The following is a 14,153-nucleotide window of genomic DNA, read 5'->3' on the forward strand; positions in this document are numbered from 1 at the left end:
GAAGTTGTGGGGAAAGGAAAGGAGACCATCCAGAGTTCCTCCAGCTGAGAAACTTTCGCCTTTGAAGCAAGGAGGGTGTTGGGGGGGAGCCCCGCAGGAAGGAACAGCCGGCAGAGACCAGGGATCTGTCCATGGTCCTGATGCTGCTGTTCCTTCGGCTTCCCTTGCCCTGGTTGTGTGGCCTGGCCAGCAGGAGGACCTGGAGCAGAAAAATGTACCCAGAAGAAGCTGCTTACAACTCAGATTCAAAGCTCTGATAACATCAACACTGCAGTTGTTCCGTTGATAAAAAACTTATCAAAGCGGAATACAAAATATTATAACATAAGATGCAAAAGAAACCCTCAAAAGATGGCTAATATTTTAGACCAGGGGTGCTGAATCTTGGCCACTTTAAGACTTGTGGACTTCAACTCCCAGAATTCCACAAGTCTTAAGGTGGGCAAGGTTGAGGACCTATTTTAGACACTTCAAAAATTAAAAATGGTTTACAGAGGCTCCAGCAGTGTGGAATGGCCCACCTGGACACGATAATTCAACAAATACAAAAATTAATTTCAACAGAACTGTGGCCAATAATAATAAAATAAAGTCAATCCAGAAAGGAGTGACAATAATTTTGATGAAAATGTGATCACCAATAAGAAAAATAATGGAACAAAACAATTAACGCAGCCCTGAATTGCCCTTCGCATGGCGAGCTGACTTAGACCTCAGCAGTAGATGGGGCTGGACTGGGAGAAATGGCTATTCTGCGCTTGACAGGAAGAAACAGACCAGACCAAAGACCGATATAGTTTCATTGCATTTTCCTTTTATTATGATTTTATTATGCTTAAGCTTGATATTAGTAATCTTGATATTGATAGTGATACTTTGTAATCTATCTATCTATCTATCTATCTCTCTATCTATCTATCTATCTATCTGTTTGTGTGCAAGCAGCTTTATAGGTGCTTTATATTGGGAAAATTAGTTATATAAAAGCAAATGTTTCATGCTTTAGGTACAGGTGATTGCTTACATGAAAAGAGCATGGTAAGGGGAGGGGGGAAAGGAGTTAGGGATGGAGCTGGGTTGCTGTGTATGAGTCATCATCTAGGAATTATTTTTGTGTGCTATCTTATGTCTGGTACCAAGATCAGGGTATCCGGCCCTCTCAATTCCCGGCAAATAGATGGGAAAGAAATGGAGGTAGTGACAGATTTTATCTTCCTGGGCTCCAAGATCACCTCAGATGGGGACTGCAGACAAGAAACTACAAGACGCTTGCTCCTGGGGAGGAAAGCTATGGCAAATGTAGACAGCATACTAAAAAGCAGAGACATCACCCTGCCAACAAAAGCGTGTATAGTCAAGGCCATGGTTTTCCTAGTTGCAATGTATGCTGTGAAAGTTGGACCATAAGAAAGGCTGAGAGCCAAAGAATGGAGGCCTTTGAACTCTGGTGCTGGAAAAGACTCCCGCGAGTCCCCTGGACTGCAAGGCGATCCAACTGGTCAGTCCTGGAGGAGATCAACCCCGACTGCTCTTTAGAAGGCCAAATCCTGAGGTTGAAACTCAAGTCCTTTGGCCACCTAATGAGAAGGAAGGACTCACTGGAGAAGGGCCCGATGCTGGGAAAGATGGAGGGCAAGAGAAGAAGGAGGAGGCGTGAGCTTCAATGGACTCCAGAAGATGGCGGAGGACAGGAAGGCTTGCAGGAAGGTTGTCCATGGGGTCGCAATGGGTCGGACACGACTTCGCAACTAACAACATGCCTGATACCAAGACCTGATCTTTTTGTTCTGGAAAGGTATAACAGGTGGAAGACATCTTTCCTGATCGTTGCCTTCATCTCTCCACCAGCCACGAAGGGAGATGGGGTCACCCAACTCTATGTTGATCAAAATAAAAGTTGTTTGCTTGCTGAAACCTCGGCTCTGGCGTTTCTTTGGCTCTTTTAAATTCCTGGGTAACGCTGGGAATATTGTGAGGCTAAGTGGAAAACCTGACAATTACATTTTAATATATTTATGAATAAGTGAGGCATTAAGTTTCTCTTTTCCTCCTGTGGCAGAGGCCCAACCCAGAGCCAATGGGGGGGGGGAAATCTGTGAGTATTATGCGAAAAGTTACAAAACTTTTGACTTTTTCCACAATTCCTCATTCAACCGGGGCTCGTCAAATGCGCCCCTTTTTTCCATATTTCAGTCTGCGGTCATTTCAGTTCACAGGTTCTCCCACAGGGGCCGGGATTCAACACTGCAGGGTTCTACACACACACAGAAACACGCATAAACACAAACACACACGCACGCACACACCGATATATGTAGCCCTTGCAGCAGTTCGCTTAGCTCCTCCAAGCGCCCGTCCGGCAAGAACGGGCCGGAGTCCCCAGCTGAGCCCCCCCCCCAAATCCGGAAAAGCGCTGCTCCGCCCGGCCCGAGCCTCCCCCGCGGGATGCAGGCCGAGTCCGCGCCGCCCAGCCAGCCTCGGGCGGTCGCTGTGCGGGACAAGGCCGGCCCTCCGCCCATCCCGCCCCTCCCTTAAGGGCGGGTGGGCGCTGGGCTCCATCCCGCCTCCCGCCGCGTCCGCAGGCGGGGCGAGTGGAGGGGAGGCGGCTCTGCCCGCTGGGTGCCATGGCCGAGCAGGCGGCAGGCGGGGTCCCGGGCGAGCCCCCCTCCGCGGCGGCGGCGACCCCCTTGAGCAGCTGCCCCCGCCCGCCCTGCCGCCGCCTGCGCGCCGTGGAGCCGGTGCTGCTGCTGGCCACGCTGGCGCTGGCGCTGCAAGACCCGCTCGCCACGCAGCTGCTCTGGGACCGGCTGGGCGCCCGCAACGGCTCCGACCCCGGCCCGGCAGGGGAGCCCCGCGGCGGCTGCCCCAACCACACCGGCTCCGGCCAGCAGGTGCGTCCCGCGGGGCCTCCGTCCCTCCGCTTGTGGCTCCTTTTCCAGGCTCTTTGCAATCTGCAGACGGGATGACGGGAGGTCTCTCTCTTTTCCGCCAGTGGCTCAGAACGCCTCGTACTTTGATCCTATCTTGCCCCGAGCGCCTTTCCGGGTCTCTCTTGCGGGGAAATTTCTCTGAACCCTTCGTTGTCCCGTCATTCGCTTTTCCTGCAACGCCTTCCTCTTTTCCTGCTTTTGAATTACTCTTTATAGAAAAACAAAAACAAAAACAAAACACTTTAACCTAAGTCATTCATTCGCCATGGTCGTTTACAGGAGGGCACCTGGTTGCTGCTTTATTACTATTATTGTTGTTGTTATTATTATTATTATTCATTAGACATGAATCTCAGTCAACGGAACATTCAAGTTGGCTGGTGCTATTATTATTCTTAATCATCGCACAGTCGGCCAGATGTTCAGACTGGATCTGGCCTTTTGTCTACCTATCGAGTCCTTACCCAGGACCTGGGAGAGGCAGATGTGGATGTTTGATGGTATTACAGGTATCATCGCAGGATGGAAGCAGTTCCTAGTAAGGCCGCCTTTTGCAATTGACTCATGGCAAATTTGTCAATGTCAATGATGGTGTTCAGGTGGTGCTCCAGTTGTTTTGGGATTGCACCTAAGGCGCCTATTACTATTGGTATTATTTATTATTATTATTATTATTATTATTATTATTATTATTATTATTATTATTATTATTATTATTCCCTTCTGGGGGGAGCTCCAGGTGGGTAGGTTTCCAAGAAGTGGGTTCTCTCCTTAAAGCCTGCAGGAGCCAAGACATTCTTTCCTGCTGAAAAGTGATTGTGGTGATTGTCCAAGGCTGTTTCTGCAGTTGCCAGGCTGAGTGTCTGGTGTTCCTTTGCATTCCTCACTGGATCCCAGATTATTCCTCCCACCCTCCCTCCCTCCCTCCTTCAAGGGTTTACATCTTAAAGCGACCAGATAAGGACTCCCAATCAAATCACACCCCCTCCTGCCTCAGTTGCAACACTTGTGCAGTTGTGTGTCCTGATAACTCCCTTAATGGAGCACCTGCTTGCATCCGGGATCCTCCATATCATGGACACATCCAGAAGTGGGGTTCTATCCAAAGCAGGGGGTGTCCCACCCTGCTGCTTGAAGACCAGAATGATTATAAGGAATAAAGAGATGGGCTTTTATTTAGAGGCAGCGTTTCCCAACCTTGGGAACCACTGATTTAGAGCAAAGAGCTGGTAATATCCTGACAAAGATTAAAATGAGAACTCTCTGCCTTGAAACGGATGCAACATTAGAAGTAGTGTGAGGCCAGGGTCTCAAAATGTGGCAACTTTAAGACTGGCGGACTCCAATTCCCAAAATTCCTAAGCCAGCATGGCTTGCTGAACAAGGAATTCTGGGAATTGAAGTCCACAAGTCTTAGAGTCGCCAGGTTTCAAGACCTCTGTATTGGATCTCTGTGTCTCCTTGTGCGCCCTCCTTCATGGACCTTTCTGCACCCCTCTTTCCTGGACCCAGAAGGATAACCAGGCCTGGTTATCTCTCCCTGCTTGAGCAGGGGGTCAGGCTAGAAGACCTCCAAGGTGTCGTGCCCTGCGAGGAATTGCAGTATGGAGATACCCACCGGGCTTCTCAACGCCCTCCGGTTTATCTGGGCCTGTCCTTGCCGGCCATCCTCAGAGCTCCGAAGCTGTTGTAGCCTCCCTATGAAGTCATCACTCGGCGTCTTCACGGAGGAGCGAACGGAGGAGTTTTTGGAGCCTCGCAGAGGCCCGACATTAGAGAGAGGATTATCCGCATGTGCATAGCCAGCTGATTGTCGGGACGACTGAATAACACATGTGCATGGCCAGCTGATTGTCGGGATGGATTCATAGCACATGGGGCATGTTATTTACATTTGGGGACCGGATGGTGGTTTACTGGGTGTTGGCTGGGTGGGGTTGATGTCATTAGAGCGTGGCGGGTTTAATCACTATGTAAGGGCACTGAGAACAGATGGTTCTCAGTGCCGACTTTTCTCACGCTTCACTTCTTCCGTAAAGTTTTGTTCCTTGTTCCTGCTTGTGGTTTATTTCCTCATAATGAAACACCGGGCTAGGACGTCGTAACAGTAAGTCAGCACTCACATTCTTGCTTGCTTGGAAGTTCTCATCCCTTTCTCTCCTCTGCAAGGGGGTTGTTTTGGAGCGGCTATGGCAGAGGGAGTCCAGGATGCCGATCCTGTGAGGGAGATCCCAGAGCCGTCCACAGACAACGAAACGGTCGCTAAGGCGGGGGTGGCAGAGGTTTTACCGGTGGTGAGACCTAAGGAACGCGCCCAGCAGTCGGTGGATAGCAGGGGTGAGACTAAGCAGAAGCCAATTGCAACATCTTCTGGAGATTGGTGGTTGAGGTATTTAGCAAGCAGGAATGTGCACCATCCAACCGACTGCACAATTGACATCTTGCCGGGAGCCAAATTGCCAAAGCCACGTATGTATCCCATGACACCCCAGGAACTGGAGGAGTTGAGGAAGTATATCGACAAGAATTTGGCACGCGGTTTCATACAACCAGCCAAGTCCCGAATTGCAGCACCTGTATTGTTCCAAGAGAAAAAGGATGGAGGCCTTCGACTTTGTGTGGAACTTCAGAAGCATTAATGTGGTCTGTATAGAACACATGTACCCTCTTCCTTTAATGAAGGACATGTTAGCCCATCTAGCTCAGTGGAGGATTTTTACCAAATTGGATCTGAGGGAGGCTTATTACCAGGTTAGAATTAAACCCGGTGACGAATGGAAGACAGCGTTTAAGTGTCCTCTGGGGAGTTATCAATTCTGGGTTATGCCCTTTGGGCTACAGGGCGCTCCTGCTGTTTTTATGCAGCTAATCAATGGGGTGTTACACGATCATCTATATCATGGAGTATTGGTCTATTTGGACAACATACTGATTTATACCAACACAATGGAAGAACATATCAGTTTGGTACGGGATGTGTTGCGTAAGTTACTCGATGCCCGACTGTTTGTGAAGATATGAAAGTGCGAATTTCATAAAACATGCCTCGACTATTTGGGCTATAGGATATCCGCAGCAGGTATAGAGATGGACCCAGAAAAGGTGCAAAGTGTTCTGGAATGGCAAGCCCCGCGAACCTGATGCCAATTGCAAAGCTTTTTAGGTTTTGCCAATTTCTACAGGCAATTCATCCCTGCATTCGCAAAGGTGGCTTTGCCTCTCACGGACTTATTACGGACCCGGAAAAGTACCATACGGCCACGACCTGGACAGGCACTAGCCTGGACCGCAGAGTGCCAGTTGGCGTTCGAAATGTTGAAGGCTTTATTCACCAAGGAACCCGTTCTGTTACATCCAAATCCAGAACAACCATTCATAGTGCAGGCGGATGCTAGTGACATAGCGGTGGGGGCAGTCCTGTTACAACGAAACCCAACTGGAACATTGCAATCCTGCGCATACACGTCATGGAAGCTGACTGAAACTAAAAGGGCATGGGCCGTATGGGAGAAAGAGGCCTTTGCTGTTAAATGGGCCTTATCCATGTGGAGACATTTATTGGAAGGGGCCAAACATGAATTTGAGGTCTGGACTGACCATAAAAACTTAGAGGTGTTACAAATCCCAAGAAGACTTTCACCAAAACACATGCGTTGGGCACAGTACTTTCAGCGTTTCAGGTTTCACCTTAAATATGTACCAGGAGGCCGAAATTTCCTAGCGGATGCATTGTCCAGGTTACTGCAGTATGATAGCAAATGGCAGGAGGTGGTGCAGGCAATCGTACCTCCCTATACGCAGGGTGTCTCCAAAGTGGTATCCCGTCCGATCACTGTGGATCTGGAAAACGAACTAAAGGTGGCCCTCCCACACGACCCTTGGTTTCAGAAGCACCAGCGTTTGTTAACTCAGCGGGATGGGTTGGCCTGGTATGGGACTAAAGTGTATGTTCCACATACATTACGCAAAGGTATCCTCCATCGCTGCCGTAATTCCAAACAGGCAGGCCACTTTGGGTTTTTAAAGACCTTGCATCTCGCTAGACGCCAGTTCTGGTGGCCCCAAATGAGAATTGACCTAGAAAAGTATGTAAAAAGTTGCCCAATATGTGCTACCTCCAAGCATAACTCTGGTAAACCTTTGGGGCTTCTGCAGTCCGTGGCTGATCCAGAATATCCATGGCAAGATATAGCCATGGACTTTATCGTAGATCTTCCCGATAGCAAAGGTTACACAGTAATTTGGACAGTAATTGATCTGTTTTCTAAACAGGCCCATTTTATTTCCTGCAAGGGATTACCATCGGCCCAAAGGTTAGCCTGCATGTTTTTCACCCATGTCTATTGCCTCCATGGGGCCCCACGTAGGATCATATCAGATTGTGGAGTTCAATTTACAGCCCGATTTTGGAGAAACTTTGTGTGTTTACTTGGCTCTTCACAAGGTCTCAGTTCGGCGTGCCATCCAAGCACGAACGGCGCTGCGGAACGGGCAAATGCAGCAGTAGAACGATACCTGCGGAGTTATGTTTCGTATCAACAGACCGATTGGGTGGAGCTGGTAGTTTTTGCGGAAGTAGCGTACAACAATGCTGTACACAGCAGTACCGGCTTCACTCCTTTCCGGGTAGTGTCTGGTAGAGAATTTGTGCCTATGCCCGAATACCGAAAATATGAATCCCATCCATGTTTCCCAATGACTGGTTATCTCGAGTTAGTGGAGTATGGGGTATAGTAAAAAAGGCTCTAACAAAAGCAAGTGAGAGTGCTAAAGTACAAGCAGACAAAAAATGCAGACCACATAAGCCATTCAATGTGGGCCAGATGGTGTATTTGTCTACAAAATACATACGTTTAAGGGTTCCTTGCAAAAAACTGGGGCCAAAGTATATAGGTCCATTCAAAATTACTCAGGTAATCAACCCAGTTACAGTAAGATTCCAGCTTCCCCAGTTTTTGGGAAAAATCCATCCTGTGTTTCACAGCAGTCTGTTGAAACCAGTTTCCCATTATCGAGTAACGGAAGCACCTGGTCCTGTAACACCTGGCTATTACGAGGTTCAGGAGATACTAGATTCACGAATGAAATGGGGTGGGCTGTACTATTTGATTCTATGGAAAGGATACCCTCTGTCAGAAGCGTCCTGGGTGAACGTTGCTGATGTAAATGCACCTCGATTAGTCCAAGCATTCCATAAAAAGTACCTGGGAAAACCGGGGGGGGGAGACATTGGCACCAGGGCTGTAACATAGATAACTTGTTGTGTTTCCTTTCCAGGGGGAACCCTGGTAAGGGGGGTGGTATGTCGTGCCCTGTGAGGCATCGCAGTATGGAGATACCCCACCGGTCTTCCCAACGCCCTCCAGTTAACCTGGCCTGTCCTTGCCGGCCATCCTCGGAACTCCGAAGCTGTTGTAGCCTCCCTATGACATCATCACTCGGCGTCTTCACGGAGGAGCGAACGGAGTAGTTTTCGGAGCCTCGCAGAGGCCCGACATTAGAGAGAGGATTATCCGCATGTGCATAGCCAGCTGATTGTCGGGACATGGCCAGCTGATTGTCGGGACGGATTCATAGCGCATGGGGCGTGTTATTTATGTTTGGGGACCGGATGGTGGCTTACTGGGTGTTGGCTGGGTGGGGTTGGTGTCATTAGGTCGTGGCGGGTTTAATCACTATGTAAGGGCGCTGAGAACAGATGGTTCTCAGTGCCGACTTTTCTCACGCTTCACTTCTTCAGTAAAGTTTTGTTCCTCGTTCCTGCTTGTGGTTTATTTCCTCGCAACGAAACACCGGGCTAGGATGTCGTAACACAAGGCCCCTTTTCTGCCTTTCCAGGAGCTGGAGACGTTGGTGGCCCACTGGAACCTCTACCTCAACCTGGCCGGCTTCTTTGTGGGGCTCTTCTCGGTGACCCTCTTTGGCCCCTGGAGTGACAGCGTGGGACGCCGGCCAGTGCTGATCCTGCCCGCGCTGGGCATGGCTCTGCAGGCTGCCGTCTACCTGGTGGTCATGTACGCCGAGCTGCCTGTGGGGTACCTGGTGGTGGGCCGGGTGCTGAGTGGCCTCTTGGGCAACTACAACCTGGTCCTTGCCAGCTGTTTTGCCTATGTGGCCGATGTCAGTGACTGGACGGCCCGCACATTCCGGGTGGCTGTCCTGGAGGCCTGCCTGGGCCTGGCGGGCATGGTGGCCAGCGTGCTGGGCGGGCAGTGGCGCAAGGCGCAGGGCTACGTGGTGCCCTTCTGGCTGGTCTTTGCCGCCAGCCTGGCCGCTGCCCTCTACGCGGCCTTTGTCCTGCAGGAATCGGTGCTGCAGAGGCAGCCGCGGCGCCTCCTCACGCTGAGCCATTACATGACGGTATATCGGCTGTACGCCAGCCCTGCCCGGGGCCGGGCCTGGCGCCAGCTGCTCCTCTACTCGCTGGCCTTCTTCGTGGTGGTGACTGTGCAAGTTGGGGTCTGGGAGATCCTGGTGCTGTACGAGCTTGGCCCTCCGCTCTGCTGGTCCCCAGAGCTGATTGGCTACGGCTCAGCTGCCCACTACCTGGCCCACCTGAGCAGCCTGGGGGGGCTGCGGTTGCTGCAGAGGTGCCTGCCAGACGCCTGGGTGGCCCAGCTGGGCCTGCTCTCCAATGCGCTGGGGCTGGTGACCGTGGCCCTGGCTGGGACAACGGCCCTGATGTTCACAGGTGAGGCTGGGGGGGGGAGCAGGCTGGGGGGGGGAATCTGGTAGCCTCTCCCCAAAGGACCCTCAGGAGACCTCCGTGGGGTTGGCTTTCTTTCTTTCTTTCTTTTTCTTTTTTTTTCTCTTTCCTCTTTCCTTCCTTTTTTCTTTCTTTCTTTCTTTCTTCCTCCCTCCCTCCCTTTTTCTATCTTTCTTTCTCTTTCCTTCCCTTTTCTTTCTTTCTTTCTTTCTTTCTTTCTTTCTATCTTTCTTTTTCTCTTTCTTTCCTTTCCTTTCTTTCTTTTTTCTTTCTTTTTTTTCTTATTTCCATTTATTTATTTATGAAATTTATGAGCCTCCCCCATTTCCTATCCAATGAATAGGAGGCTTACAGTATAAAAACATGAAAAAACATTAAAACCAATCATTATAGAAACACAGTGGATAAAATCATTAACTAACATAACTAAATAGTAATTAAATAATTGTTAATTATTATAAGATTACTATTGCGTAAGAATGAAATAATCAGCCCCAGATGGGAAAGGGAGGAGAGGGAGGGGGGGGGCTTTGCAGGGTCCAGGGCCCACAATGGACCCAGAGCTTTGTGCCAAGCGCCCTTTTGGCATCACAACCTCACCCAACACCCGGCACCCACCCAGACGGCCCAGGGCAGCCGGCCTGCTCACGGTGCCAGGTTCTGCTGCTGTGGCAGGTGGGCTTGTGTGTTGGGGTGGCTCCCCTCCCCCACGAGGCTCCCCCAGGCCCTGCTCAGCTCTCCCGCTGCCTCACTGCCCGTCTTCCCCACAGGGTACGGGCTCCTGTTCCTCTCCATGATGGTCACTCCCGTGATCCGCTCCAAGCTCTCCAAATCGGTTGGCGAGAATGAGCAAGGTAGGGTGGAAGGGGGAGGACGGCTCTGCCCCTCCCCACGCCTCCGTGACCCCCTGTGCCCCCCCACTTCAGTGCTGCAAGGGTTGAGGGGCACTGCCATATTTTCCCTAACCCTACCCCCCCCCCCAGTAAAAAGCCTAGAATGAATGGAGCATTTGGGGACCCAGATTGGCCTGGGGGGGGGCTGCAAGGGGGCGAGACGGTCTGGGCACCCGCCCTGCGTCTGAGGCCGTTTTTCCAGGCTGCTTGACCCCTCCCCTTCCCTGTCTTCCTCCTCCGTCAGGGGCCCTCTTTGCTGCCGTGGCCTGCGTGGCGGGGCTGTGCTCCCTAGTGGCCACGGGGGTCTTCAGCTCCCTCTTCCCGGCCTGCCTGTCCTTCATGAAGGGCTTCCCCTTCCTCTTCGGAGCCGTCCTCCTCCTCGTTCCGGCTGCCATCATCGGGTGAGTCTGCCTAGGGGGACAGGTGGGGGGGTTGGGGTTCCTAGCTTTGGTGGTTCTTGACTGGGGATGATGGAGTCTGGAGTGCCCCCTGGAGGGAACGGCTGATCCAGAGCGCTCTCAGGCTCGGTTTGTCTTCCATGGAGTTGTCTGAAATTTCCTTTTAAAGCTGGCCGCTGTTTTCCAGTCCAGTCATGGGGAGTTCCAGGGGTTAACGCTGCCCCTCGGCTGCAGGTTTTGGCCAAAAAATGCAGCCGACCAAAAACCACCTTTCCCAACTTCCTGTTTTGAGAAAGGGAGAAAAAACCTGCTTCCTCCAAGCATCTCAGACATCCCCCCCCCAGTTGTTTCTCGCAGGAGCCCCCCCGAACGCCATCTGGGTCGCCCTCTCCCCGTCTCTTCCTGCTCTCCAAACAGGGCCATACAGTACAGGGGGTCCTTGGCTTACGACCGCTCCCTTAGTTCAGACTTATGACGGATCCACTTTGGGTGTTTACAACCTGTTGGGCCCTTCCAAGGACACAGGGCTGAACTCGGAGTGCTCGGCAACACAACCAGGTTTGCAGATGTTTGCAGCAACCTGCATTCATGTCACACCGAGACTGGACCCTCACATGTCTGAGACGATAAAGGCTCTCCTGCTCGACCAGGGGGCTGGACTAGAAGACCTCTGAGGTCCCTTCCAGCTCTGTTGTTCTCTTCTATTCTCTTCTCTTCTATTGTGTTCTCTTCTATATTCTATTCTATTTTCTATTCTATACTCTATTCTGTTCTCTTCTATATGCTATTTTCTATTCTATTCTATTCTAGACTTCATTACTCTACTTAGAACCACAACAGAGTCCCAAAATCTGTTGCTAAGCAAGACAGTCGTTAAGTGAGTTTTGCCCATTTTACAACCTTTACTGCCACAGTTATTAAGTGAATCATTGAAAGTATTAAGTTAATAACCTGTTTGTTAAGTGAATCTGGCTTCCCCCCCCCATCAACTTTGCTGGTCAGGTCGCAAAAGGGGGTCACGTGACACCCCTGAGATGCTGTGACCGTCATAAGTACTAGCTGGTTGCTAAGGGTGTGAACTCTGCTCCAGTGATCCTGGGGATGCTGCAACGGCTGTGTGAAAAACGGCCGCAAGTCCCTTTTTTCAATGCTGTTGTAGCTTCAAACGGTCACTAAACGAATGCTTGTGAGCAAGGGGCTGCCCATACAACAGTTTTGCCAAATAGCAAAAAAAAAAAAATTTAATCAATATTTCAACCATTGCAACTTAGAATAGCAACGGGGGGGGGTCAGTCGTATGTGGAGGACTAGCCAAGCAGGCCTCGTGCAGCAGGAGGGCCGCGCTGCCAGGCCCCAGAGACCCCTGACGGGCTGGCTGTCTCTCTCCTTCCAGGGGCATAGAGGTCCAGGATGGCACCGCCAGATTCTGGTGTTTTGGTGAGGCTCCCGGCCCGCGACAGGAGGCTGAGCCATCGCCCCAAGACGAGTGAAGCCTTGAATCAACTATAATAAAGGGAATAAAAATAAAAAAGAATGATTATAGGTTGAGAGCTTTTGCGGATGACTTGGTTGTGACACTATGTCAACCGATTCAATCGGTTATAGACTTGATGGAAATTATAACTCAGTATGGGAAAGTTTCTGGTTTTAAGGTAAATAATAGTAAGACTAAAATATTATCCAAAAATATGACTATGAAGGAAAAGGAAACGTTAGTTAAATTGACAGGTTTTGAAATAGTGAAAAAGGTTAAATACCTGGGAATATATATTACAGCTTCTAATGTAAAATTGTATAAAAATAATTATGGGATCTGAAGGATCATTCACAGGAAAGATACATTTCGGTCTGGAGAAGATGGATAGATTATATTCAGAATAAATATGGGACTAAAAAGTTCCATCTAATTTATGAGTAAATTTTAGAGTATTATTATTATTAATAATTTATTATAGTAAAATTTTTATTAGTTTTATTATTATTTTTAGTATTAGTATTGTTTAACAATTTGGATAAGTGCATATAGTCCAGGCCATGATTTTCCCAGTTGCCATGTATGGCTGTGAAAGCTGGACCATAAGAAAGGCTGAGCGCCAAAGAATGGAGGCCTTTGAACTCTGGTGCTGGAGAAGACTCCTGCGAGTCCCTTGGACTGCAAGGCGATCCAACAGGTCTGTCCTAGAGGAGCATCAACCCCGACTGCTCTTTAGAAGGCCAGATCCTGAAGTGGAAACTCAAGTCCTTTGGCCACCTAATGAGAAGGAAGGACTCCCTGGAGAAGGGCCCGATGCTGGGAAAGATGGAGGGCAAGAGAAGAAGGCGACAACAGAGAAGGAGGTGGCTGGATGGAGTCCCTGAAGCAGCAGGAGTCAGCTTCAGTGGACTCCAGAAGATGGTGGAGGACAGGAAAGCCTGGAGGAACGTTGTCCATGGGGGTTGCAATGGGTTGGACACGACTTCGCAACTAACAACATGCCTGGTACCAAGACCTGATCTTTTTGTTCTGGAAAGGTATAAAAGGTGGAAGACATCTTTCTTGATTGCTGCCTTCATCTCTCCACCAGCCACGAAGGGAGATGGGGTCACCCAACTCTATGTTGATCAAAATAAAAGTTGTTTGCTTGCCGAAACCTCGGCTCTGGCGTTTCTTTGGCACTTTTAAATTCCTGGATAACGCTGGGACAGTTGTGAGGCGAAGTGGAAAACCTGACCATTACATTTTAATATATTTATGAATTAGTGAGGCATTAAGGTCCTCTTTTCCTCCTGTGGCAGAGGCCCAACCCAGAGCCAATGGGGGGGGGGCAAAATCTGTGAGTATTATGCGAAAAGTTACAAACCTCTTGACTTTTTCCACACTTCATCATTCAACCGGGGCTCGTCAAATGCGCCCCTTTTTTCCATAGTTCAGTCTGCAGTCATTTCAGTTCACAGGTTGTCCCACAGGGGCCGGGATTCAACACTGCAAGGTTCTACACACACACACAAACACGCATAAACACAAACACACCCGCACGCACACACCGATATATGTAGCCCTTGCAGCAGTTCGCTTAGTTCCTCCAAGCGCCCATCCGGCAAGAACGGGCCGGAGTCCCCAGCTGAGCCCCCCCCCCAAATCCGGAAAAGCGCCGCTCCGCCCGGCTCGAACCTCCCCCGCGGGATGCAGGCCGAGTCCGCGCCGCCCAGCCAGCCACGGGCGGTCGCTGTGCGGGACAAGGCCGGC

General features: G+C 50.3%; 1 protein-coding gene across 1 annotated transcript; it reads left to right on the forward strand.

The window, feature by feature from the left end:
- Window positions 1–2,624: 2,624 nt before the first annotated feature.
- On the forward strand, window positions 2,625–11,056 carry LOC120319424 (proton-coupled folate transporter-like). The gene is made up of 4 exons (XM_039368262.1): window positions 2,625–2,891; window positions 8,769–9,621; window positions 10,407–10,490; window positions 10,774–11,056. Exons 1-4 carry the CDS (start codon window positions 2,625–2,627, stop codon window positions 10,932–10,934), a joined length of 1,365 nt encoding a protein of 454 aa, XP_039224196.1. The 3' UTR covers window positions 10,935–11,056.
- Window positions 11,057–14,153: the final 3,097 nt, after the last annotated feature.

Source organism: Crotalus tigris, unplaced genomic scaffold (assembly GCF_016545835.1).
Source record: "Crotalus tigris isolate CLP2741 ecotype Arizona unplaced genomic scaffold, ASM1654583v1 scf7180000020724.653033, whole genome shotgun sequence".
Lineage (NCBI taxonomy): Eukaryota > Metazoa > Chordata > Lepidosauria > Squamata > Viperidae > Crotalus > Crotalus tigris.